At 46.7% G+C, this 27,561-nt stretch overlaps 4 protein-coding genes across 29 annotated transcripts in view; 3 read left to right on the top strand and 1 right to left on the bottom strand.

The window, feature by feature from the left end:
• Nucleotides 1–5,967, top strand: part of LOC126939627 (nucleoside diphosphate kinase A) — a 446,836-nt gene extending 440,869 nt beyond the window's left edge. For all 6 annotated transcript variants that reach the window (XM_050765104.1, XM_050765106.1, XM_050765103.1 and 3 more), the window contains 3 exons: nucleotides 3,959–4,060; nucleotides 5,093–5,205; nucleotides 5,664–5,967. In XM_050765104.1, the coding sequence (XP_050621061.1) occupies nucleotides 3,959–4,060; nucleotides 5,093–5,205; nucleotides 5,664–5,781 (333 nt within the window). In that variant the 3' untranslated portion in view covers nucleotides 5,782–5,967. The remainder of the gene's footprint in view (nucleotides 1–3,958; nucleotides 4,061–5,092; nucleotides 5,206–5,663) is intronic.
• The window catches only part of LOC126939625 (nucleoside diphosphate kinase B), a 259,418-nt gene extending 244,053 nt beyond the window's left edge, over nucleotides 1–15,365 (top strand). Inside the window, exons 2-6 of one of the 7 annotated variants that reach the window (XM_050765101.1) lie at nucleotides 10,318–10,361; nucleotides 10,690–10,819; nucleotides 12,089–12,190; nucleotides 13,485–13,597; nucleotides 15,108–15,365. In XM_050765101.1, coding sequence (XP_050621058.1) covers nucleotides 10,694–10,819; nucleotides 12,089–12,190; nucleotides 13,485–13,597; nucleotides 15,108–15,225 — 459 coding nt within the window. In that variant the 5' untranslated portion in view covers nucleotides 10,318–10,361; nucleotides 10,690–10,693 and the 3' untranslated portion in view covers nucleotides 15,226–15,365. Of the gene's footprint in view, nucleotides 1–9,690; nucleotides 9,795–10,140; nucleotides 10,427–10,608; nucleotides 10,820–12,088; nucleotides 12,191–13,484; nucleotides 13,598–15,107 lie in introns of those variants that run through there. The other 6 variants (XM_050765097.1, XM_050765095.1, XM_050765096.1 and 3 more) reach the window with 6 other exon arrangements.
• UTP18 (UTP18 small subunit processome component) overlaps nucleotides 1–27,561 on the top strand; it is a 241,757-nt gene that overhangs the window by 97,343 nt on the left and 116,853 nt on the right. The window lies entirely within an intron of this gene.
• MBTD1 (mbt domain containing 1) overlaps nucleotides 24,206–27,561 on the bottom strand; it is an 86,394-nt gene continuing 83,038 nt past the window's right edge. For all 15 annotated transcript variants that reach the window (XM_050765064.1, XM_050765055.1, XM_050765067.1 and 12 more), the window contains one exon: nucleotides 24,206–25,377. In XM_050765064.1, the coding sequence (XP_050621021.1) occupies nucleotides 25,259–25,377 (119 nt within the window). In that variant the 3' untranslated portion in view covers nucleotides 24,206–25,258. The remainder of the gene's footprint in view (nucleotides 25,378–27,561) is intronic.

Below are 27,561 nucleotides of genomic sequence, written 5' to 3'. Positions count from 1 at the left end.
GCAGAGCTTGCAGTAAGCCCAGATCGCGCCACTGCACTCCAGCCTGGGCGACAGAGCGAGACTCTGTCTCAAAAAAAAAAGGAAAAAAAAAAAAGAATTGCTTGAACCGGCCAGGTGTGGTGGCTCACGCCTGTAATCCTAGCATTTTGGGAGGCCGAGGCGGGCGGATCACCTGAGGTCAGGAGTTGGAGACCAGCCTGACTAATATGATGAAACCCCGTCTCTACTAAAAATACAAAAATTAGCCAGGCTTGGTGGCATGCGCCTGTAATCCCAGCTTCTCGGGAGACTGAGACAGGAGAATTGCTTGAACTGGGGAGGTGGAGGTTGCAGTGACTGAGATCGCATCATTGCACTCCAGCCTGTGCAACAAGAGCGAAACCCCATCTCCAAAAAAAAAAGAATTGCTTTTGAACCCAGGAGGCGGAGGTTTCAGTGAGCCGAGATTGCACCACACCGCAGCCTGGGCAACAGGGAGACTCCGTCTCAAAAAAAAAAAAAAAAAAAAAAAATTCCAATTCTCAAATAAATAGGGGATAGTATGTTTTCCTAAAAGGGCATCAATTTTGGACCTTTCTAGTACATTTTAAATTTTAGTTTGACTTTCAATTTACTTACTATGTGAAGTTTTAGAAAAATTGCTTTAGGGCTGGTGTGGTGACTCGCCTGTAATCCCAGCACTTTGGGAGGCTCCATCTCCAAAAAAATAAAAGAAAACTGCTTTAACGTAAAAGAGGGTAGACTGATGTTCATGCCGAGAGGAGAATGTGGTGTCCAAGCTCTAGGAGCTGGCATCTAATGTAGGTTTTCTTGCTGCATCATGCCATAACAGAATAGAAGGGCAAGAGAGTGCAAGAGTGAGAGAGAGCTAGAGAGAGAGCAAGAGGGGGTTGACCTTGATTTTATAACAAACCCACTCCTGAGATAAGACATTAATCTATTCATGAGGGTGAAGCCCTCATGACCTAAAACCTCCCATTAGGCCCCACCTCCCCACATTGTTGCATCGAGGATTAAATTTCCGACATGTGAACTTTTGGGGACACATATAGATCACAGCAGAAGGTAACATGAAATGAATGTGTTGTTGATCAGGCATTTACCATATGCTGGGCACATATGTTTCCTGATTTAGTCTTCATGCCAGCCTTGAGAAGTACTTCCTCCTGTGTTCGTGGTTGTTAGTGATGAGCAACCTAAGGCTTGAAGAGGTTCAGTGATGTGCCTGATAGCATACAGTGATGCCGCTGGGATTTTAACTTGAGTCTCTCTGACCCCTGAGCGCAGACATTTTCTCCTTTACATTGAATTTCCTTTTTTTTTTTTTTTTTTTGAGACGGAGTCTGGCTCTGTCACCCAGGCTGGAGTGCAGTGGCCGGATCTCAGCTCACTGCAAGCTCCGCCTCCCGGGTTTACGCCATTCTCCTGCCTCAGCCTCCCGAGTAGCTGGGACTACAGGCGACCACCACCTCGCCCGGCTAGTTTTTTGTATTTTTTAAGTAGAGACGGGGTTTCACCGTGTTAGCCAGGATGGTCTCGATCTCCTGACCTCGTGATCCCGCCCGTCTCGGCCCCACAAAGTGCTGGGATTACAGGCTTGAGCCACCGCGCCTGGCCTGAATTTCCTATTAAGGATATATGGGTTTGGTGAAGAATGGATGGAAGGATAGCGGCCATGACTCTAAAGGGCTATTTAAATCTGCTGTGGAGGTAGGAAGCAAGGGAGAACTTGAGGTTCCCAACCCCCAAGCCCTTAAAAAAGCCTATGATCTGCTTGGCAGACTAAAGATCATCAGTTAGGGCCTGGTGTGGTGGCTCACACCTGTAATCTCAGCATTTTGGGAGGTCAAAGTGGGCGGATCATCTGAGGTCAGGAGTTCGAGATCAGCCTTGCCAACATGGTGAAACCCCATCTGTACTAAAAATACAAAGTTTAGCTGGGTGTGATGGTCCATGCCTGTAGTCCCAGCTACCAGGAAGGCTGAGGCGGGAGGATGGCTTGAACTTGGGAGGTGGAGGTTGCAGTGAATGGAGATTGAGCTACTGCACTCCATCCTGGGTAACAGAGCAAGACCCCATCTCAAAAAAAGATAATCAGTTAATCGGGTGTAGTGGTGCACACTTGTAGTCCTAGCTACTGAGAACCTGAGGCAAGAGGATTGCTTGATCCTGGGAGTGTGAGGCTGCAGTGAGCTATGATCATGCCGTTGCACTCCAGCCTGGGTGGCAGAGAGACGCTGTCTCAAAACACACACACAACAAAACCAACAAAAAGATAATTGGAACCAATTAATAGAATTAAAAGAGTATTCTGGTAAGGGAGGGTCGCCTCAGTGTCTGTTAGGAGACTTCACGACAAAAGTCTTCCATTTGGCTAGGAAAGGACAGGGCGAGGGTTGGATCCCTACCACGGAATGATTACGTGGCCATATAATTTTACTTTGGCAAGTGATAACTGGTGGCTGAATGATGGGGCTTTTGGGCTGCCAGTCTCCACATTTGTGTGTGTCTCTAATGTGTGCGATACGCGTCATACAGCGCAGTACCACAGAGCTGGAAAAACCATGGGACCCTGTTAGATTTGAACAAGCACATATGCAGTACAAGAGAGAACACAGCCAAATTGAGTTGAAACTGTTAAGCAGATGGTTTGTTCTCTAGCTAACGTGATTTGTTCCCACATATTAGCCTTGCAGTATGAGAACTTCTAATTCATTTTTTTTTTTTTTTTTTGAGATGGAGTCTCGCTCTGTCACCCAGGCTAGAGTGCAGTGGTGTCACCTCGGCTCACTGCCAGCTCTGCCTCTTGGGTTCATGCCATTCTCCTGCCTCAGCCTCCTGAGTAGCTGGGACTACAGGCGCCCGCTACCACGCCCGGCTAATTTTCCATTTTTCAGCAGAATTATGTATTGCTAGATGTCATTTACTTTTGGGTGATTTGCAGATACCTTTGGGAATCACACGGTCATCACGCTGGGCTTTTATCCTCTGAGTAAACGTGAAGCATCCCTGGGTAATGGCCTGGTTTAGTTTGCTGCTCATCAAATGCCAAGACTTGCTCCCTGGTGTCCTTCTAACATTTTATTTGGGGTTTGCTCTGGGAATGGAAATTTATTGTATTGTTGATTTTCCTGCCTAAAATGAGATGGTTGAGGGCCAGGCATGGTGGGTCACGTCTGTAAGCCCAGCACGTTGGGAGGCCGAGGCTGGAGGATCACTTGAGTCCAGGAGTTTGAGACCAGCCTGGGCAACATAGTGAGACCTTATCTCTACAAATAATTTTTTAAAATTAGCCAGGTATGGCTGGGCGTGGTGGCTTACGCCTGTAGTCCCAGCATTTTGGGAGGCCGAGGCAGGCAGATCACCTGAGGTCAGGAGTTTGAGACCAGCCTGGCCAACAACCCTGTTTCTACTAAAAATACAAAAATTGGCTGGGCATGGTGGGCGGGCATCTGTAATCCCAGCTACTTGGGAGGCTGAGGCAGGAGAATCACTTGAACCTGGGAGGTGGAGGTTGCAGTAATCAGGATCGCGCCACTGCACTCGAGCCTGGATGACAGAGGGAGACTCTGTCTCAAAATAAATAAATAAATTTTAAAAATTAGCCAAGTCTGGTAGTGTGTGTCTACAGTCCTACCTATTTGGGAGTCTGAGGCAGGAGGAACACTTGAGCCCAGGAGTTTGAGTTTTTTAAAAATGAGATAGCTGAATTTAATTTTAATGTTCTGTGGTTTTATTATCAGTCAATGCCAATAGGGAGACAATTGATATAAAATTGGAGAAGTACTTTTAGTCCTGTCACTGCTCCCTTCCAGTGTGGAGAATGAATTGGGTTATAACAGAATCAGTGAGCCCAACCACTCATGTTTTACATAGCAGGGTGGATGAGGGGAATTTACATGGATTGTATGTTCTTAGATGGTTTGGGGCCATTCTCATTCTCCGTCCTGTTGAATAGGCCTCTGAAGACCTTCTCAAGGAACACTACATTGACCTGAAGGACCGTCCGTTCTTTGCCGGCCTGGTGAAATACATGCACTCAGGGCCGGTAGTTGCCATGGTGAGTGTGCCTGTGTGAGATACTCCAAGTATGCATTGCTTGTCATCTGCGCTAGGCTCTCTTCTAGACACTGGGGATACAGTCATGAGTGAGACCAAATAGATATCTATTTTCATATATCAGCTAATGGTTAGTGATAGGCCCAGAAATGAATAGGAGTAGCAAGTGATCACTTTAGAATGGATGATCAAAGAATGCAAATTTTAAGCTGTGATCTGAATGACAAGAAGCAGCCAGCTATGTACAGAATCACAGTGAAAAACATTTCCAGCCAAGCAAACAGCATGTGCAAAGGTCCCAGGGTGGGAATGAGCTTGGCTTTTTGAAGTATGGGAGGAGAATTGAAATGCCCGAAGCCTGATGGGTGGGAGAGAAGTTGGGATGTGAAGAGTTCAGAGGCATGGGCAGGGGCCTCCTCTCTTAGGGGTGTGTTGACCATGTAGTTCCTGAGTGCTGGGAAGCTATGGGACACTTCACACTTGGCCTTTTTTTTTTTTTTTTTGAGATGGAGTCTCGCTTTGTCACCCAGGCTGGAGTGCAGTGGCACAATCTTGGCTCACTGCAAGCTCCGCCTCCTGGGTTCACGCCATTCTCCTGCCTCAGCCTCCTGAGTAGCTGGGACTACAGGTGCCCACCACCACGCCCGGCTAATTTTTTTGTATTTTTAGTAGAGACGGGGTTTCACTGTGTTAGCCAGGATGGTCATGATTTCCTGATCTCGTGATCCACCCGCCTCAGCCTCCCAAAGTGTTGGGATTACAAGTGTGAGCCACCGCGCCCTGCCCACACTTGGCATTTTAAGGAGGCTGCTCTGGTTGCTGAATGGAGAGTACATTGTAGAAAGGCAAGCATCAGGGCAGGGAGACCAGGATCCCTAGTGCTGGAATAAGTGGATACTCTAAATATTTGTTCAGTGAATGAATGTCATCTTAAGGGGCCTTTTTATTTTTTCCTATTTTTGGATTAATAGTTGCCAGATTTTCTGCTGAGATGGGTTTTCTTCTTTGACCATATCTTCTTCTGTCCTTGGAGGTCTGGGAGGGGCTGAATGTGGTGAAGACAGGCCGAGTCATGCTCGGGGAGACCAACCCTGCGGACTCCAAGCCTGGGACCATCCGTGGCGACTTCTGCATACAAGTTGGCAGGTGAGATTTTGCTCTTTTTCCCCCTTTTCCAAAATCTGATTTAGTTGCCACAAGGATTTGGGTTTCTGAGGCTGGAGGTAGACATGATACCATATGCAGGTTGATTTTATCGGAGTTTATTGTTTTCCTCCCCCTTAAGTTGGTGTTTGGCTTTGGTTTTTAAAATCACTGTAGTTGTACCTCCGTTACACGAAGTGTAGAACCTGGTACAACACACTTTGCTGGCCACAGTCTTTCCTGAAGGCTCTTACTGTTTGCACCAGTGTGACCGGGAGGGCTGAATGTGGGGAGGGCATTTTTCACCCTTACATGAATGGCCATTGTAGGCTTTTTCTTTTAACATGGTCTAATGTCCATGGAGCTTCAGCTTTTATGCTGCCGTGGCTGTAGATTTCTGGCAATGGGCGCATTTTAATCCTTCTGGTCTTGGTCATGTGACTGTCTCTTTCTCCACCCAGGAACATTATACATGGCAGTGATTCCGTGGAGAGTGCAGAGAAGGAGATCAGCTTGTGGTTTCACCCTGAGGAACTGGTAGATTACATGAGCTGTGCTCAGAACTGGATCTATGAATGACAGGAGAGCAGGCTACAATGCTTTCACATCCATTTCTCCTCCTTCCCATGGGCAGAGGACCAGGCTCTAGGAAATCTAGTTATTTAAAGGAACTTCGTCATAATTTGGAAGGAAGCTCTTGGAGCTGTGAGTGCTCCCTGTACAGCGTTACCATCCCCTACCATCTGATTAAAATGCTTCCTCCCAACGTAGGATTCATTGAGTTGGTTACTTTGTATTGTTGTATTTTTTTTTCTTCTTTTCATGTACACTGAATAACCTGACCTAATAGAGAATGTAAATACTATAAAAATTATTTATATTGAGATCTCACATACACACAGGCATTCTTTGCCTGCCCTTCTTAACCCCTGCGTCCCTTCCACTCTTGGCACGGAGCTACTCAACAGGCATCTATGGAGCATCTGCTACATGGCCAAGACTGGACTAGGTGCAGAGGATTCATCAGAAATAATACATGAGGGCTGGGTGTGCTGGCTTGTGCTTGTGATACCAGCTACTTGGGAGGCTGAGGTGGGAGACTAGCCTGGGTAACAGAGCAAGACCCTGTCTCACTAAAAAAAAAAAAAAAAAAAAAAAATTAGGCTGGGTACAATGACTCATGCCTTTAATTCCAGCTATTCAGGAGGCTGAGGGGAAGAATCGCTAGAGGCCAGTACAAGTCCAGCGTGGGCAACACAGCAAGATACTGACTTTACAAAAAAAAAGAAAAATTAGCTCTGGTGCTGTACACCTCTAGTTCTACCTATGGGGAAGGCATAATAGGCAGGAGGATTGTGCCCGGGAGTTCAAGGCTGCAGTGAACCATGATCATGCTACTGTACTTCAGCCTGGGTGACAGAGTGAGACCAGTCTCTTAAATAAAAACATATCCATCCTGTTCTTGAGAAGCTCTTGGGGATTCAGTGAATGGGGGAGTGTGGGAAGTTGTAATTCCTCCGAAAATCAGAAAAGCTAGGTAGACAGTAGGCCTGGGTCCCTGGGATGGCCTCAAATGAAGCAGGAGGTCTTGTAAGTAGCTTTGATTTGTTAGGATATTGATTTGGTTGCTTTAATGGAGACAAGATAGAAATGTACTTCTCTTTCATTTGAAAGTTCAAGTGTGGTCGGGTGCGGTGGCTCATGCCTATAATCCCAGCACTTTGGGAGGCCAAGGCAGGAGGATTGCTTGAGCCCAGGAGTTTGAGACTAGCCTGGGGAACAGAGTGAGACCTCATCTCTTCCAAACATTAAAAATTAGTCGGGTGTGGTGGCACATTCCTATAGTCCTAGCTACTCAGGAGGCTGAGGTAGGAGGATTGCTTGAGCCCCAGAGGTTGGAGCAGTGAGCTGTGATCCCACCTCTGTCCTTCAGCCTGGGTGACACAGTGAGACCTGTCTTCAAAAAAAAGCCCTAACTACTCAGTAGAGGTGGTCATAGTGGTAAGGCTCTGATCTTTAAGGTGGTCTACACACACCTGGTTCCTTCTAATCAGTCCTACTTGGATTACCCCCCCATGTTCCTGCAAGTTGGGAAAGGAAGTGGAAGAAGTATCCCTTTTAAAGAGACATCTCTGAATTACAACCTCCACTTCCTCTTACATCCCATTGGCTAGAACTTAGGCATATGGCTGCATCTAGCTGCAAGGGAAACTGAAAATTTTTTTTTCTTTTGAGACGGGGTCTCTGTCGCCTAGGATGCAGTGCAGTGGTGTGATCACAGCAGCTCACTGCAGCCTCGACCTCTCTGGGCCCAAGTGATCTCCTACCTTAGCCTCTGGAGTAATTGGGACTACAGGCACGTGCCACCACGCCCAGCTAATGTTTGTATTTTCTGTAGAGATGGGGTTTCGTCATGTTTCCCAGGCTGGTCTCCAACTGCTGGGCTCAAGGGATCTGCCTGCCTGGGCCTCCCAAAGTTCTGGGCTTATAGGCGTGGGCCATCGAGCCCAGCCTGAGGGTTTTTCTTTCTTTTTTTTTTTTTTTTTGAGATGAAGTCTCGCTCTTGTCGCCCAGGCTGGAGTGTAATGGTGCGATCTTGGCTAACTGCAACCTCCGCCTCCTGGGTTCAAGCGATTCTCCTGCCTCAGCCTCCAGAGTAGCTGGGATTACAGGCGTGTGCCACCATTCCCGGCTAATTTTTGTATTTTTAATAGAGACGGGTTTTGGCCGGGCGCGGTGGCTCAAGCCTGTAATCCCAGCACTTTGGGAGGCCGAGATGGGCGGATCACGAGGTCAGGAGATCGAGACCATCCTGGCTAACACGGTGAAACCCCGTCTCTACTAAAAAATACAAAAAACTAGCCGGGCGCGGTGGCGGGCGCCTGTAGTCCCAGCTACTCAGGAGGCTGAGGCAGGAGAATGGCGTGAACCCGGGAGGCGGAGCTTGCAGTGAGCTGAGATCCGGCCGCTGCACTCCAGCCTGGGCGGCAGAGCGAGACTCCGTCTCAAAAAAAAAAAAAAAAAAAAAAAATAAAAATAGAGACGGGTTTTCACCATGTTGGTCAGGCTGGTCTTGACCTCAGATGATCCACCTGTCTCAGCCTCCCAAAGTGCTGGGATTACAGGTGTGAGCCACTGCGCCTGCCTGCTGAGGGTTTTCTTATCTTTCCTGTTCATCTGGCTTCGGTAGAGGCAATAGAGGGGAAGGGACTTCTCAAGAGCGGGGAGAAGAGGATAGTTGGGGTGGGCTGCCTTTATGGACAGATGAGGGCGAGATGATTTTTTTTTTTTTTAAATTTTTGAGATGGACTCTCATTCTGTTGCCCAGGCTGGAGTGCAGTGGCACGATCTCAGTTAACTGCAACCTTTGCCTCCTGGGTTCAAGCGATTCTCCTGCCTCAGCCTCCTGAGTAGCTGGGATTACAGGCATGCGCCACTACGCCCAGCTGATTTTTGTATTTTTAGTGGAGACGGGGTTTCACCATGTTAGTCAGGCTTGTCTCGAACACCTGACCTCGTGATCCACCCGCCTCGGCCTCTCAAAGTGCTGGGATTACAGGTGTGAGCCACTCCACCTGGCCTGAATTTCTATTAATATTTTACACAAAGTGTGGCCTGTTTGTTTTGGGGCGTGAGATGAGCATACCAGGACTTGGGGAATGAACATGTGAAGCTGGAGGGTTACAGCCTCCCCAGTTAAGGACAGTCTTCCCAGGAAGGAAAGAAGAGGTGAAAGCAGAGGGGTGGTCCTGACTGTACCCTAAGTAGCCATCAGTGACCTGACCAAGGGGCAGATAGCTCTCCCCTGGACAGAGAAAAGTCCGTGAAATTTCCAGAGCTGTTTCCACAGTTGACATTTGGTAATCCAAATGAGAGTGTGCTTCAGATGGAAGCCAAAAAATACAGTGCCCCCAAATGAGGGCACATGAGAGTCATTGTCAATGTCTGGTGGGCTAATGCTCTGTAACTAGAAGTTTGGAAAGCAGATAAGGTGTGACAGAGGCCAGGTTGTCATCTATCTGGCCAGTGACAGGTAATCAGCGCAGTGGTAGGGGCACTCGGGTGATGGCATGATTGCTGTGGTCAGCTCAGAGTCCTGAGGGGAAGCAAGCGGGCGCCCACCATGTCAGGGCAGTACCACTGCTGTGCGGCTGTCAGTCAGTGCTGCAGGCGCTGAGAGGGGCTCGTGACCACCCCAGGGAAGTTGGGCATCACCAAAGGGAGCTTGTTTGCAGTTTACACACTGCAAATAGGAAGTGTGTACAGGTCGATGACAGGCCTGATCTCTATGACACGGTCTAGACTTTCCTCAGGGTCCAGGGTCGCGCCTCAGGGTGAACTGGAAAGCTCGACCGCACTTTAGTGCCAGGTGGGCAGAGATCCCTATCTCAGGGTGGGAGTGGGGCAGCTGACTGGGGCTGGAAATGTAGGTGGGGAGGCGGCAGCCAGGCAGCAGGGCATCCTGTGAAAAGAGCATCTCGCTAAGGAGTCTGAACGCCATACTGTAGGAGGGGGAGTCATCAAGGCAGGGCAGGGGCAGGACCAGATGGCCGTCTCAGGTGCTGAGCGAGGCTCCCGGTTTGCGGGGAGAGGTGAGATCGAGGCCCGTTGGGAGGCCGAGGCTTAACCAGGGCTCAAGCAGAGGGGAGGGAAGGCTGGATTTCAGAGGTAGGGAGGATAAGGACTGTGGGTGCACGACGGGGAGGGAGAGTCAAGTCAAGGTTAATGCCGGTGCTGAAAGCAGCAGATGGCCTTGACCGGGGTAGAGAACTCGAGCACAGGAGCAGGGTCTGTGTGTGTGTGTCTAGGAGCTTTTGGGTTCACGGGAAGTACTGAGAGGTGAGGAGTGGGATTTGGGACGTGCGTAGTTGAACTCATAGGACGTCCAGGTGGAGAAGGAATCACTTCCTGTCTCTGGATTCGTTTCGATCACTGCCCGGCGAGGGCGCGCCCCGGCTGGGCGTGGACACGGTTCTCGGGCCGCGTCCGGCCGGGCGGGTGGGGCGTTCCTGCGGGTTGAGAGGCTAGGTCCTCCGGGGTGTGGCCACGTCGCGCTCCGCCCCGCGCCCCTCCTCCGCTGCCAGCTCCCGGGTGTGGTGGTCCCTCCAGCTATCTGCTCTCGCAGCGCAGCGCCGCCACCCGGCCCCTCCAGCTTCCCGGTAAGGCGGTGGGGCACATCCCTTGGCGACTCCTCCGGCTCCCTCTTCCGCTTGCACGGCCGCAGGTGGGCCTGGTCTGTGGGCGTCCCCCGACTTCCCGCAGGTCCCGCGCGGGGTCGGAGCGGGAGATTCCTTTGCAGCTTGCGCCCCGCGGGCCTTCGGGCTCCGCAGAGTGACGCCGGCCCTGCGCGGGGCGGAAGCGCCCGGGAAGCCACGTGTCCCCGCGGCCGCGCGTGGTGGGGGAGGCGGGCCTGGCGGCGCCCACGTGGCCTCCGCGGGCCACGCCAGGGCCTCGGTCCGGACCCTGACTGCACCTCTCGCCTCGCAGGACCATGGCCAACCTCGAGCGCACGTTCATCGCCATCAAGCCGGACGGCGTGCAGCGCGGCCTGGTGGGCGAGATCATCAAGCGCTTCGAGCAGAAGGGGTTCCGCCTCGTGGCCATGAAGTTCCTCCGGGTAACTCGCCCCCGTGTCTCCCCTTCCCCCGCTGCAGCCGGCTCGCGGGTGTTTTTCCCTCCTGGCGGCGGTTTGTCCGCGTCTCCTTTCCGAGTCCATTTCGCGGCCGCAAGAATCCCTTTCCCCGCTGCCCCCGCCCAGGGCGGCTCTGGCCGGTCGACCATTTGCCGGGGCGGTGGGGACAGACGCCCTTGGGAAGGTGAAGCGCGGGTAGCGTGACTCGCCCTCCGGGTCTGGCTTCCTTCCCGCGGGCCGCCACCTGCCCACCGGCCGCAGGGAGGCAGCAGGGAGCGGAGAAACCCCGTGCCCCAGACCCCCTGCGCCTGCCCACGCGGGTCCACCTAGGCACGGAATGGAGACTTAGAATGTCCTTTGCTTTAGTCTGAAACTCCGACTTCCAGTGCGGTGCTCCTCCTTTAGCATAGGGCAGGAACTATATTTTCCACATTAAATTTGGGGCACAGATCTGAATCCCTACACTTAGGGATAAGTAAGTACTGAAATTCAAGCAGGCTCATCGGTGAAGAGAATGTTCTCAGTTACCATCTGAAATATTTAAAAGGGCATTGTGAGTAGCCCAAGGGAGTTTAATGTGACCTCTGCCTGGCATGTGACCTAACATATGTACTTCAGTTGCAGCTAAAATTTAATTCCCTAAATCTAGATCTTCAAACCACCTACTTCTTAGGATTACACAACCCCTAATGTCATTGATAGAATGAGGGTGTCTTTACGATTAGAACAGTCTTGGCCAGGCGTGGGGCTCACGCCTATAATCCCAGCAATTTAGGAGGCCAAGGTGGGTGGAGCCCAGGAGTTGGAGATCAGCCTGAGCCACATAGCAAGCCCCTGTCTCTACAAAAAAAGAAAAAAAAAAAGAAAAAATAACTGGGCATGGTTGGGGGCCTCTGTAGTTCCAGCTGTTTGGGAGGCTGAGGTGGGAAAATCACTTGAGCCCTGGAAGTTGAGGCTGCAGTGAGCCATGAATGTGCCACTGCATCGCTGCCGGGGTGATGAGAGGGAGACCCTGTCTCCTAAAACAAACCAAAACAACACAGCAAAAAAGAACAGTCTTTCTGTTAAAATGACATTAGTTTCATGGTTTGGATGGGATTTAAAAAATATTTGTGTGAGTATGTATATATTTCCACACACCGCTTATGAACGTGGGCTAGAACATAAAACCGGACTTGCTAATGGGAGGTTCAGAGGATGGGATTGGAGTCTTTCCAGCTTAGCTCCTAACTGGCGCATCCTCTCCAATGCCAGGCCTCTGAGGAACACCTGAAGCAGCACTACGTTGACCTGAAAGACCGCCCGTTCTTCCCCGGGCTGGTGAAGTACATGAACTCGGGGCCGGTTGTGGCCATGGTGAGTGGTTGTGGGGAATGAGGGAAAATGGGGAAAAAGTGCTCGGTGTTCTTTTTTAGACATCTCCCTCAGCTAAATTATTTTATGAATGGAACCTGCTGAAGTTAGTTAACTGAGCAACTAGGAGCTTGGGAGGAGAAAGCAAATCAGACCTTAGAAATGGGAAGGACGTTAGCTGGGTGTGGTGGTGCACGGCTGTACTCGGGAGGCTGAGGCAGGAGAATTGCTTGAACCGGGGAGGCGGAGGTTGCAGTGAGCTGAGATCGTGCCACTGCACTCCAGCCTGGGCAACAGAGCGAGACTCTGTCTCAACAAAGGAAAAAAAAAAAAATAAAAGATAAGGGAAGGATGTTTTCAGGTAAATTTTTCGAGAGTTAAATAGAATCTCACTGCCTACAAGAATGGTAAATTTCCGGGCCAGGCTCCGTGGCTCATGCCTGTAATCCCCGCACTTTGGGAGGCTGAGGTGGGTGGATCACCTGAGGCCAGGAGTTAATCCCAGTTAGGAGGCCAGTTACTCAGGAGGCTGAGACAGGAGAATCACTTGAACCTGGGAGGCGGAGGTTGCAGTGAGCCGAGATCGCCACTGCACCCCAGCCTGGGTGACAGCAAGACTCCATCTCAAAAAAAAAAAAAAAAAAAAAGTATTAAATTTCTTGTTTGACAAGTGTTCTAGACCTTAATGTTTCCTAGATTAAAAATTTTTTCCTATTTTCTCATGAAAAATTCAAATGTAAGTATTTAAGAAGTTCTCAAATCCTATACTAGAAGCAATTTCTTCTGGATGGTGCTAATGTCCAATTGGGAGTGAAAAGAATAGGAGAGAGTAAAATAGGGAGGCAGTGAAATTGTTGAGAAAGTAGACCTATTTCCTGTTCCCCTTTTTCTTCCTTCTGCTCTTCCCTGGAATCCTGACCCTTGCATGTTAGTCTTTCTTTTCCCTGTTCTAGCAGTCTTCTGGGATGCCCTTCCCACTAACCCTATTCCAGACTGGCCATTTTCTCCTCTCTTAACTAGTTTTTCTGTGTCGATGGCTGCATAAGGATTCTTCAACATTGTTTATCTCTGTCTCAGCTAAACTGGGAAGTCCCCAAGTTGGGCAGACCTTTCTTTGAATCCTAGCAATACATTTGGAATGGAGTTTTTAGGTAGGCCCCTACTCTCTGCTGGGATTAGCTGATAATCATGTCACTGGTTGGTCTCATTGATGTGTCCTGTCAGGTAGGAGTAAATGTTAGACACTACCTGTCCTGAGTGGCAGATCTGATTATAAATCCATTTTCACACTTCTGAGGTCTGGGAGGGGCTGAACGTGGTGAAGACAGGCCGAGTGATGCTTGGGGAGACCAATCCAGCAGATTCTAAGCCAGGCACCATTCGTGGGGACTTCTGCATTCAGGTTGGCAGGTAAGTCCGGGGACAGGAGGGTGGATGACTTTTATGCAACACCATTTAAAGCAGACATCAGGTGCATCCTACTTTCAGAAGAATCTGTGAATTATTATTTTTTTTTTCTTGAGACGGACTCTCCCTCTGTCACCCAGGCTGGAGTGCAGTGGTATCATCTCAGCTCACTGCAACCTCCACCTCCCAGGTTCAGGCGATCCTCCTGCCTTAACCTTCCAAATAGCTGGGATTACAGGTGCATGCCACCACGCCCAGCTAATTTTTGTATTTTTAGTAGAGACAGGGTTTCACCACATTGGCCAGGCTAGTTTCGAACTCCTGACCTCAGGTGATCCGCCTGTCTTGGCCTCCCAAGGTGCTGGGATTACAGACATGAGCCACCGCACTTGGCCTGAACTTTTTAAATTAGTTGGTGATTATCATTGTATAAAAACTTTCAGGCTGGGCATATCATTGTATAAAAGCTCAGGCCATGCCTGGCCCAAACTCATAAATTAGGTGGTGATTATCATTGTATAAAAGCTTTCAGGCCACACTTATGCCTGTAATCCCAGCACTTTGGGAGGCCGAGGTGGGTGTATGACCTGAGATCAGGAGTTTGAGACCAGCCTGGAGCCTGGCTAACATGAACCCCGTCTCTACTAAAAATAAAAAATTAGGCAGGCATGGTGGTGCATGCTTGTAATCCTAGCTACTCAGGAGGCTGAGGTGAAGAATTGCTTGAACCCGGGAGTTGGAAGCTGCATTGAGCTAAGATCTCGCCACTGCACTCCAGCCTGGGCAACAAGAGCGAAACTCTGTCTCAAAAAACAAAACAAAACAAAACAGCTTTCACACATAGCTTCTTCCCTAGGTTACTTAATTTTAAGCGAGACAACAAGGGGGCCGTATGTGGTAGTTCCTGTGTAGCACAGCAGAAAATGCTAGGTGTGGAGAAGGGAAGCGTTCTAGCCATATCCATGAGTACTTTGTCCATAGGTGTGACATTTAACCTTTTGATTTCCCTCACCTCTACACAATCTGTTCAAAACCTTTACAAACTTGTGAGGTTCAAGTGGAATAAAGGGATTGTTATTAATAAGCAGTGTTATGTCATGGTTGGGCTTTGCAAATCAGTGTTATAAGAAAATGCAGCAGAGCTGGCCTATGATAACGCATACATCATATCTAGTTGGGATGTTGATCTGGAGTGGGTTTGAATATTACTGTATTTTCCAAAATTTGAGGAGGAGTGTTTTATGTCATCAGCAATCTTGGGGTACAAACACTCTTTTGATGGGGAGGCCAGACTTGGAAGCGTAATACAGTTGAAACAAGGAATGTTTTGAATCAAGCACCTTTACAGTTGTATAGCTGCTTTTAAAAGGAAGTGCTGTGGGGGTGTAAATTGGTCTGCTGCTTCAAGTGGCAATGTGGCTGAAAAAGTCTGCAGTGGCTATCCGTTGCGGTACCCATTAAACAGACTTTTGCACTTTAAAACATGGCAACTAGTAATTGTTTTCTTTCTTAGGAACATCATTCATGGCAGTGACTCAGTAAAAAGTGCTGAAAAAGAAATCAGCCTATGGTTTCAGCCTGAAGAACTGGTTGACTACAAGTCTTGTGCTCATGACTGGGTCTATGAATAAGAGGTGGACATAGCAGCAGTCTCCTTCAGCACGGCGTGGTGTGTCCCTGGACACAGCTCTTCATTCCACTGACTTAGAGGCAACAGGATTGATCATTCTTTTATAGAGCATGTTTGCCAATAAAGTTTTTGGAAGCTGGATACTGTCTCCTTGTGCTTATTTGATACTGAGCTGAAAGAAGTGACTTGGTTCCCTGGCTGTAGTAGCATTATCTACATCTAAATCCTGCTTGTCAAAGAATGATCTATCTGATCCTGACGGAGTTTCGCTCTTGTTGCCCAGGCTGGAGTACAGTGGCATGATCTTGGCTCACCGCAACCTCCGCCTCCTGGGTTCAAGCGATTCTCCTGTCTGCGCCTGCTGAGTAGCTGGGATTACAGGCATGCACCACCATACCTTGCTAATTTTGTATTTTTAGTAGAGACGGGATTTTTCCATGTTGGTCAGGCTGGTCTTGAACTCCCAATCTCAGGGGATCTGCCTACCTTGGCCTCCTAAAGTGCTGGGATTACAGGTGTGAGCCACCGCGCATGGCCTATTTATTTATTTGAGACAGAGTCTCGCTTTGTCACCCAGGCTGGAGTGCAGTGGTGTGATCTCAGCTCACTGCAACCTTCACCTCCTGGGCTGAAGCCTAGTTGGGTCAAGTGGTTCTTGAGCCTCAGCCTCCTGAGTAGCTGGGATTACAAGTGTGAGCCACTGCACCTGGCCACCTGTAAGAAAGATTTCTTGAAACTTGGAGTGAAACATACAGACTAGGCAAATACTCTAGATTTATATATCTGCTGATTACAGATTGGGCAAGTTACTTATTAGGAAGTGGAAGCCTAAAGACATCTGTGAAATGGGCATGCCTACCACTGTAATGCAAGATTAATGAAATTATGTATATGCAGCTAACCTAGTGCTTGGCCTATAGTTGGTACATATTTCTGCAACCCTAGCAACCCTGCGCCTTTATTTTTTTCCCTGGGATGAGTTATCTATTCCTACTGGTTTCCTGGGCCAGATGCAGTGAGTGGTTACTACAGGCATATTCCCTGCTTTTGAGGTTAATTTTGCTGGATTGAAACAGTTGTAAAATGTTAATAGCACCTGTCAATACAAATCATTTGTAGCACTATCACCTGGAATCAATTATAAATGTACATTTCCTATAAAAAAATGGTAAAAGCTAAATGTCACTCCTATATATGACAATCCTATGCTTTTTTTTTTTTTAGATGGAGTCTCACTCTGTTACCCAGGCTAGAGTGCAGTGGCCCAATTTTGGCTCACTGCAACCTCTGCCTTCCTGGTTCAAGCAATTCTCTGCCTCAGCCTCCCAAGTAGCTGGGTTTATAGGTGCCTGCCACCACGCCTGGCTAATTTTTGTATTATTATTATTATTATTATTATTTTTTTGAGACAGAGTCTCGCTCTGTCGCCCAGGCTGGAGTGCAGTGGCACGATCTTGGCTCACTGCAAACTCTGCCTCCTGGGTTCACGCCATTCTCCTGCCTCAGCCTCCTGAGTTGCTGGGACTAGAGGCGCCCGCCACCACGCCCGGCTAATTTTTTGTATTTTTAGTAGAGATGGGGTTTCACCGTGTTAGCCAGGATGGTCTCGATCTCCTGACCTCATGATCCACCCGCCTTGGCCTCCCAAAGTGCTGGGAATATAGGTGTGAGCCACCGCGCCCGGCCTAATTATTGTGTTTTTAGTAGAGACAGGTTTCACCATCTTGGCTAGGCTGGTCTTCAACTCCTGACCTTGTGATCCACCTGCCTCGGCTTCCCAAAGTGTTGGGATTACAGGCGTGAGCCACTGCACCCGACCATTCTTCTATGCTTTTTATGTATACTGCTATAGTAAATATAAGACAATGACATTGTGACGTAAGTACATATTTGGTCTCTGCCCTTAGTTCCTGGCACGCAGCTCCTAAAACCCTTGTAATCTCAAATGTTAGGTTTCTTATATGCTAATGAGATGACCAGTGGCTGTGGGTGCTCCTGGATAGCCTCCCTACAACCTCCAAGAAGAGGAGAGGGGCTAAAGTTCAATTGCTCACCAGTGGCCAATTATGCCATCAATCATGCCTATGTAATGAAGCCTCCGTAAAACCCCAGAATAGGGTTTGGGGAGCTTCCAGATTGCTGAGGTGCTTGGAGGGTGGGACACTCTGAGAGTGTAGCTCCATGCCATTTTCCATATACCCTGCCCCATGCATCTGGTCTATCTATATCCCTTATTTTTTAGACATGGGGGTTTCGCTATGTTGTCCAGGCTAAGCCTTGAACTCCCGGCTCAAGCAGTACCCCCCACTCACCCTCGTGAGTACCTGGGATCACAGATGCACACCACTGTGCCCAGCTATATCCTTTATTAAACCAATACATGTAAGTAGTGGTTCCCTGAGTTCTATGATCCTCTAGCAAATTAACTCAATCTAAGAAGGGGGTCATGGGAACCCTTAGTTTATAGCCAATTGGTCAGAAGAACAAAGTCATAAGCTGGGGCTTGCAACTGGCATTTGAAATACGGGCAGTCTTGGGGGCCGGAGTCCTTAACGTGTGGGATCTGACTTCAGGTAGACAGCATCAGAATTGTAGGAGAGGACCCCCAGCTGGTGTCTGGTGGAGAGCTGCTCAGTGTGAAGGGAAACAGCCCCCTTACATCTAGTGTCAGAAGTGTTGAGGTCACTGACAGAGTAGAGAGAAAACAGCTCAATTTTCCTTTGGAATGAAGTAAGAAATACTTTTAATGCTTTAGTACAAAAAAGAAAGTGTAAAGATTCTAGTTTCTAGTCAACAATTGGTAATAAGTTTAACGTTTTAAAAATCATTCCTCAATTTCAAATATAATTCATATATGTTTATATATGCTACATTCTCATCACAGTTAAGCAGAAGTTTAATATAAACATCTTTTTTTTTTTTTTTTTTTTTTTTTTTTTTTTTGAGACGGAGTCTCGCTCTGTCGCCCAGGCTGGAGTGCAGTGGCGCGATCTCGGCTCACTGCAAGCTCCGCCTCCCGGGTTCACGCCATTCTCCTGCCTCAGCCTCCTGAGTAGCTGGGACTACAGGTGCCCACAACCGCGCCCGGCTAATTTTTTGTATTTTTAGTAGAGACGGGGTTTCACCGTGGTCTCGATCTCCTGACCTTGTGATCCGCCCGCCTCGGCCTCCCAAAGTGCTGGGATTACAGGCGTGAGCCACCGCGCCCGGCCAATATAAACATCTTAAGAGTCTGGGGCAGGGCCTGAGCACCTGCATTTCACTGTGCTCCCTGGTGACACTTATGCATGCTGGTGGAGGTACCTGGGTTAGGAGCAGCAGCAAAGCATGGGTTTACTCTGCCAGGGCTGTTCAAAGAACTTTATATACATGCATTCATTGCATCTTCATGACTCTTGGGAGGCTGGCACCAGTATCCCCATTTTACAATGGAGAAAACTGAGCCAAGTTACATAACTAGCCGTGGAGGAGGTGCCAGTTTCCAACCCGAGCGCTGTCTTCAGACTCCATGCCCACGGCCACTATGCTTTACTGCCTTTTTTTTTTTTTTTTTTTTTGGAGACGGAGTCTTGCACTGTCGCCTGGGCTGGAGTGCAGTGGTGTGACCTCGGCTCACTGCAACCTCTGCCTCCCAGATTCAAGTTATTCACCGCCTTAGCCTCCTGAGTAGCAGGGATTACAGGCACCCGCTACCACGCCCGGCTAATTTTTTTTGTATTTTTAGTAAAGACGGAGTTTCACTATGTTGGCCAGGCTGGTCTTGAACTCCTGACTTTGTGATCCACCCAACTCGGCCTCCCAAAGTGCTGGGATTACAGGCGTAAGCCACCGTGCCTGGGCTTTTTTTTTTTTTTTTTTTTTTTTTTCTTTTTTTTTTAAATCTGTCTTTAAATACTTTCCCAAGTGATGTGAGGAAGTGAGTTTGGAGGGTAAGTGACATCAACCTGTAGTGGTGAAAGATGAGTAAGGCTTTGGATGTTAGCACTCAATTTGTTAGAACTGAATGAGAAATACGGAGTAGACTAGGGTGAGATTGAAAGTTACTGCCTCTGGGCTGGGTGCAGTGGCTCACAACTGTAATCCCAGCACTTTGGGAGGCCGAGCCAGGCAGATCACCTGAAGTCAGGAGTCAAGACCAGCCTGACCAATATGGTGAAACCTTGTCTCTACTAAAAATACAAAATTAGCAGGGCGTGGTGGTGCATGCCTGTAATCCTAGCTATTTGGGAGGCTGAGGCAGGGGAATCACTTGAACCCGCGAGGTGGACATTGCAGTGAGCCGAGATCGTGCCACTGCACTCCGGCCTGGGCAACAAGAGCAAAACTCCGTCTCAAAAAAAAAAAAAAAAAAAAAAAGTACTGCCTCTGGAGTAGGCTTGGTTTAGGTCCTAATCCTGCACCAGCTACGTGTGTGAAAGTATCACCTCATTTATTTATTTGAGAGACAGAGTCTCGGCTCTGTTGCCCAGGCTGGAGAGCAGCGTCTCACTCAGTTCACTGCAGTCTCTGCCTCCTGGGTTCAAGTAATTCTCGTGCTTCAGTCACCCAAGAAGCTGGGACTACAGGTGTGTACAAATCCGTGCGGCTAAGTTTTATAGTTTTCGTAGAGATGCTCTTTCACCATGTTGGCCAGGTTGGTCTCAAGCAATCTGCCCACCTTGGCCTCCCAAAGTGTTAGGATTACAGGCATGAGTCACTGCGCCTGGCTGAAAATGACATATCATTCAGAACATCTCATGCTTTCAATAAACTTAAAAAAAAAAATAGTGAAAGTACATTATTATTTAAAATGCATTATCTTGGCTGGATGCAGTGGCTCATGCCTGTAATCCCAGCACTTTGGGAGGCCAAGGCAGGAACATCCCTTGAGTTCTTGAGACACTTGTTTCTGGGCATAACTAGTTTCCCAAGAGGCATGTAATGGTTTCAAGAAATATATTTGGCCAGGTGTGGTGCCTCATGCCTGTAATCCCAGCACTTTGGGAGGCTGAGGCAGACAGATCGCGAGGTCATGAGTTCAAGACAACCTGGCCAATATGGTGAAACTCCAGCTCTACTAAAAAATACAAAAATTAGCCGGGCGTGGTGGCATGTGCCTGTAGTCCCAGCTACTCAGGAGGCTGGGGCAGGAGAATTGCTGGAACCTGGAAGACGGAGGTTGCAGTGAGCTGAGATCGTGCCATTGCACTGGGTGACAGTGTGAGACTCCATCTCAAAAAAAAAAAAAAAAAAAAAAAAAGCTAGGTGCAGTGGCTCATGCCTGTATTCCCAGCACTTTGGGAGGCTGCTGAGGCAGGCGGATCATGAAGTCAAGAGATCAAGGCCTTCCTGGCCAACAATTGTGAAACCCCATCTCCACTAAAAATATAAAAATTAGCTGGGTGTGGTGGTGTGTGCCTGTACTCAAGTGAGGCAGGAGAATCACTTGAACCCAGGAGGCAGAGGCTACAGTGAGCCGAGATCATGCCACTGCACTCCAGCCTGGTGACAGAGTGAGACTCCTTCTCAAAAAAAAAAAACAAAAAAAACAAAAAAACCCATATATATAAATATATACGTATGTATTTGTCAAAACTCATGGGATAGTAAATAAGCACCAACCTAGGAATTCCAGCTTACTATGGCAACTGTTCAAACCAATTAAGGTAGAAAATAGGGCAGAAATTAGGCTTTTTTCTTGGAATGCGTTATATTTTTCTAAAGAATGACATTAATCCCTGAAGAGACCCAGTCCATCTCATTACTGTCTTACATATCCTTTCCCAATTCATAAAAATCTCTACCAACTGCATCTGCAGTAAAAGTTGAATAATTTTCCAAAGAGCCAGCTGTTGGAAAAGGAGGGCTTTTTGGCATTCCCTTGTAATGTTAAGGGAGTTAGCTGGGATACTTTATTTACATCTGATTCACTTTGCTGCTGAGGTTAATGGAGTTAAAAAAAAGGCTTCTACTAGCCGGGGCGTGGTGGCTCATGCCTGTAATCCCAGCACTCTGGGAGGCTGAGGCGGGTGGATCAGGAGGTCAGGAGACTGAGACCATCCTGGCTAACATGGTGAAACCTCGTCTCTACTAAAAATAGAAAAAATTAGCTGGGCGTGGTGGTGAGCGCCTGTAGTCCCACCTACTCAGGAGGCTGAGGCAGGAGAATGGCGTGAACATGGGAGGTGGAGGTTGCAGTGAGCCAAGATTGCACCATTGCATTCCAGCCTGGGTGATAGAGTGAGACTCCATCTCAAAAAAAAAAAAAAAAAAAAAAAGTATCCTACTAAGCATGCCAACCCCGAAACATTATGTTCTAGCTCAGATGATTTAATTTCCCCATAAAGGTCCCTGTTCACCTCGGCTCCTGCTGTGGTTTTTGCCCTTTCCCTCCCTGCCCCTGCAATCCCACCTCCAATGTAACCTCGTCCCTATGTCTAACCATACTACTCTTGGCTCCCTCACCAGCAAGTGGTAAATTCTTCCTCACAGCACTCATGTGCCTGCTACCCCTTGTTAGAGGAAGGGACGGATCCAACTTTCATAGGGGTCTCTGACTGCTTATAGAGGGCATGCAATAGAAAAGCAACCCCCCAAACCAAAGCATATTAAAGAACTGCTCAAATCCAGCTTAACTTTAACATTTTATTTTGTGTAAAAAAGGGCAAATTTAGTGAATTATTTTCATCTTGTACACAAAGTTATAATTTTAATGCTTTTCACATCCATGCTGAAAATTTGCAATTTGGTAAAAATGAAAGGAACATAAATTTTTCCAAAGGAATTTTTCACGCCATTATATATACACTTCATGAGAAAGTTTCAAACACTTTCTCAATGATCACGAGTTACCAAGAAAATAAAAGATTAAATTTGTACAGATATTGATTTCTATATCAAATACATAGAGAAATGATGTAAAAACCTTATGCAGTTTACTTTGACCTCTGTCCTCAAAAGATTTGCCCAGGGACAGATGCTTTTCTTTTGTATAAATGACTGTGGCTTTATTTAAAATATGAAAATCAAAGGAAGAAACCCAGTTTAATCACAGTATTTTTAAAATCCCTTCCCAATATTAAAGGATCATTACCAATATATAGCACCATAATACAAATATTGATGGGAGAGGGTATTCACATCACGCAAAATAATAATAATCAAAACAAACAAACACTGAAAACCCGTGTTAGTATCGTAGAATAAGAAGTTGATAACAGCTTTAGCTTTCCTCATACACAGCAAGGAAAAGGTTAAAGAGTTTACACTACCAAAAGTCCCCAAATAAATCCTAACAGGAAAAACAAAACAAAACAAAAACAAACCCAAGGTCAGCAGTTTTGAACCGTAAAAGAGAATGGGGCGATTGAGTTGTACAACTGGAGTTATGGCTAAGACATAAATCTCCTCTGCATTAATTATTTTTCGGTTCGTCAGCAGGAGGAGTTAGTGTGTGAACAATGAAAGAGCGCTTTAGGTTGTGTTTAGACTGTAGGAAAGTCCTTACCAACCTTCAACTGTTGGTCAAGGGATCAAGACAAGAAACACTTCATGAATTAGGGAATTCTAAAACACTCAGAGCCTGGGTTTGCTATAGAATTGGAAGCTTATGAAACCGGGGTATAAATGAGCATTTCATAGATTACCAGGACTGACTAGCTCCAAATCCTCTCTCTCCTGGTTTATTCAGTTCCCCATGGAGCTCCTAAATCCAAGGTACTGGCAGAGTACACCATACAACAGGATTCTTGTGCCTGTGCTGTGGAATTAGTCCTGGGTTTAATTCAGTGAGCCTGAGAATAAAGACTGCTGTAACCCTTGCTTTGGAATACTTCCAGGCTTTTAAGTTTACGAGAAGATTTTTCAAAGTTAAAGATATGGGAAGTGTGAGGATGTCACATTTACAGTAGGTCCCTCTCAGCAATGTTAAGATAAATATCCAGTAATTTAACAGCTGAATTCACATATATTTGACACATGAGAATCAACTTGCGTTGATGTGATCTGCATTTATGCCCCTAAAGAGTCAGTATTAAGAAATGGTGACATGCGATTCCATACATTCTTACACTATAAAGTAACAAATTTTACTTCCAGTAGCTATTATAAAACCTTATGTTATTAACCCCTCTTGCATAGAATGAGGTAAACCTGTGCGTATTACCAATGCTATTATTCCCAAAAGTAGAGCAATATTTTAGAAAATAAATTGCTGGTTTTTTTTTTTAAACGTTCTATGCATTTTAAAATTCAAACAAAAATCTTACCTAAAATGGTCTCCTGGGGCTTTCCATTAACATTTTTTAAAGCATTCCATAGGCTGAAGGACTGTAGAGGTTAATCATTTTGATTAATTTCTAATTAGCCCTACCTATATTCCAGAGGAGATGGTCAATATTACCACTCTGAAGAGGCCAGGCTAAGACCCAGAAGCACTTCTAGAACAGATGCAATTAATTCCTGAGAGTTTAGTTTATGAACCTCACTGGTAAACGCTAGAGAGCTCTCATTCAGTCACAACTCAGTAGAAAGTTAGAAAATGCAGAGAGCAAACCTTTCACCAATTTACCCTTGTATCCTTTTTTTTTAAAAAGGAAGTCATGTGAATTTTAAAACAGGGAATGTTCAACATGGTCCAAATCAGTTATTATTAAAATAAATCCTGAATACAATTAAAGACAATCATATATATATATACGGAATTTTTTTTTTTTTTTTTTTGAGACGGAGTCTCGCTGTGTCTCCCAGGCTGGAGTGCAGTGGCGTGATCTTGGCTCACTGCAAGCTCCGCCTCCCGGGTTCACGCCATTCTCCCGCCTCAGCCTCCCAAGTAGCTGAGACTACAGGCGCCCGCCACCACGCCCGGCTAGTTTTTTGTCTTTTTAGTAGAGACGGGGTTTCACCATGTTAGCCAGGATAGTCTCGATCTCCTGACCTCGTGATCCACCCGCCTCGGCCTCCCAAAGTGCTGGGATTACAGGCTTGAGCCACCGCACCCGGCCATATATATATACGGAATTTTAAGAAAATTAAATTCTCTTTCAAATTAGTTTTCTACCAAATCCAGGACAGATAAAAGCAGAGCTGGAATGATTTTGAAATCTAAACTTATTTTGACTTTGAGTAACTTTCGATTCGATTCTCCTAATACAGAACATCTGTTTTTGGTTGTGGTTATACCAAGTTGTTATTTCACAGACAGAGGGAAATGGCAGAGAACTGATCAGAATCCCTTTCGTGGGGTATTTTTTTAGAAAGGAAAATAAACTCAGAACAACATTGCATTTTCCCCAACCCCTCAACGTGTAGACTGAGATCCTGTATATCTTGTCAACCATTCCAGTTTAACACTTTAGTGTTAGGATAATTCTAATCATTTTTTTAATTAAAAGAGAACATATAAAAGTATCCAGAGTTCTTCCAGTTTCGTATAGAACTCCAAATAAATTTTCACAGAATGAAAAATATTTCTGTACAAACATTTAAAATGGGCTGCAATAAAATGCCAACAAGCAGAAATAATGACCCCTTCCATGACCTATGTGGTGATGACCCCTCCCCTCCATGAGGAGTTCAGTTGCATATTTCTGCAGCAAAGGAAGCTGGAGATGTGACTGGCCTAACTTCTAAAAATCCCAAAATCTCCCAACAGGTACCAAAAAGGTTCATTTGTAATGACAGTTCATTTGCATTTAACACCTATATCCTTCTTAAATCATTTCCTTCAATCCTGCTACCTAAACTTTAATCTTACCAAAAAAGTTAGAATTTCAGTTCTTGTTAACAATGCACATAAATCCAAAGTTGGAAAATATTACAAAATTCTTTCAAAAGCTTCAAATACAACACAAAAATTGTCCATCTTTATAAATTGAAAATTTCCCACCCCACCCCCCCGACTAAAATAGTTTCCCCACCCACCTGAAAAATGTGGAACTGAAATCTTCTATGTTTAGCAAAATGTCCCAGTAGAATAGCCCCCTGTACAGCTGGATTGATTATAAATCAGTCCTGTGTAAAATCCTTCCCCTCTCGCCCTCAGTTTCTGAGCCACCTCATGGCTCTTGTTTGATGTAGAAGTTGGCAGAGCCATTGCTTTCCTGATCAGACGCTCCTTGGAGGAAATTATAGTCCTCTCCATCCAGCAACTCCTCCTTCAGCTGCAGTGTCGTCACTGAATGGGAGAGAGAAACATATGGGCATTAAGGCTCTCTAGAGTACTCAGATTGCCTATGATCTTCATGTTCCATCAGTTTCACAGTTATTAAGACTTCTTCATTTCTTTAGTAACTTCAAGTTAAGTCCCTAAAGTACGAGCATTCAGTTAATTTTAATTTTCAAGTACATTAGCAGTTAAGAAACATTCTGGAAAGGAACAGTACTGCATAATGCACACTGCACAATGGACATCTTCAATGAAATGTTCAGGGTAATGGTGCTCACTAATCTGACTGGGATGAGAATTTTGTGATCAAGTATTCACTTTTATGTCAATGTTTGTACAAACAATGATGTAGTTCTTTCATGGTTCTTAAGTACAATCTTTTTTTTCTGAGATGGAGTCTTGCTCTGTCATCAGGCTGGAGTACAGTGGAGCAAACTTGGCTCACTGCAACCTCCGCTTCCCGGTTCAAGCGATTCTCCTGCCTCAACCTCCCAAGTAGCTGGGACTACAGGCACATACCACCACACCTGGCTAATTTTTTGTATTTTAGTAGAGATGTGGTTTACCATATTGGCCAGGATGATCTCGATCTCCTGACCTTGTGATCTACCCGCCTTGGCCTCCCAAAGTCTGGGGATTACAGGCGTGAGCCACTGCGCCCAGCCTCTTAAGTACAATCTTAATTACCAACACAATAAATATGACTTTAATATATTATTAATCCCAAGGAGTTTTTTTTTTGAGACGGAGTCTCACTCTGTAGCCAGGCTGGAGTGCAGTGGTGTGATCTCGGCTCACTGCAACCTCTGCTTCCTGGGTTCAAGCGATTCTCCTGCCTCAGCACCTCGCCCCCTCCTCCTCCCCCCTGCCCCGAGTAGCTGGGACTACAGGCGCCCGCCACCACGCCCAGCTAATTTTTGTATTTTTAGTAGAGACAGGGTTTCATCATGTTGGCCAGGATGGTCTCAATCTCTTGACCTCGTGATCCGCCCGCCTCAGCCTCCCAAAGTGCTGGGATTACAGGTGTGAGCCACTGCGCCTGGCCCCAAGGAGTACTTTTATTAAAAACATTATCTGAAGAAAAAGATATAAATCTGATGTTAAATCAAAACATTAAAAAAATTATAAATTATATAAGGATGTAACATACATTTTAAAAAAGTAAATCTGGGCTGGATGTGGTAGCAGCCTGGGCAATGTAGCAAATCCCCAGCTCTACAAAACACAAACAAAAAAAGCTGGGTATGGCTGTGCAAGCCTGTAGTCCCAGCTACTCAGGACTGAGGCAGGAGGATTGCTGGAGCCCAGGAGTTCGAGATTACAGTGACCTATGATTGTGTCATTGCACTCTAGCCTGAGTGACAGAGTGAGACCCTGCGTACACCTCTTCTCCTACGAAGAAAAACGAATATTAAACTCCTGAGCCGAGTGTGGTGGCTAATGCTTACAGTCCCAGCTATGTGGGAGGACAAGGCAGGGGGCCAGTTCAATGCTGAGTGCCTGCCTGAGTTCTTATCTGATGACTTATTCTTTAACGAAAACAGATTAACAGTATAGCCATGTTTCTGTAGGTCTTTAGTATGGAAAACAGTTTTTCAGTTTCATATCCCCAAAGTCCTGGGATTACAGGCGTGAGCCACCACGCCTGGCTGTGTTCGGGTTTCTTAAAGTTACTGTCTGGCTGGGCGCAGTGGCTCAAGCCTGTAATCCCAGCACTTTGGGAGGCCGAGACGGGCGGATCGCGAGGTCAAGAGATTGAGACCACCCTGGCTAACATGGTGAAACCCCATCTCTACTAAAAAATACAAAAAAATTAGCCAGGTATGGTGGTGGGTGCCTGTAGTCCCAGCTACTTGGGAGGCTGAGGCAGGAGAATGGCGTGAACCCGGGAGGCGGAAATTGCAGTGAGCCAAGATGGTGCCACTGCGCTCCAGCCTGGGCGACAGAGCGAGAAAGTTACTGTCTAACCAAAGTTGAGCTCAAATAATTTAAAGAACAGATGAGGCGGTCTTTTGTGCTAACACATCCACTGGAATCTAGTCCCATGGTGAGCAATGCTACCTTCTTTCCCAACTTCTTTAGCATACATGGATCTGCTAAATCAGAAGTCAGAAACTGCTTTTTCCACCCCTGCCTGGGCCCTGTGCTTTTTTATTTTTTATTTTTGAGACACAGTCTTACTCCATCACCCAG

This window comes from Macaca thibetana, chromosome 16, assembly GCF_024542745.1.
Source record: "Macaca thibetana thibetana isolate TM-01 chromosome 16, ASM2454274v1, whole genome shotgun sequence".
Classification (NCBI taxonomy): Eukaryota; Metazoa; Chordata; class Mammalia; order Primates; family Cercopithecidae; genus Macaca; species Macaca thibetana.
This window is presented reverse-complemented; position numbering and strand designations above follow the sequence as displayed.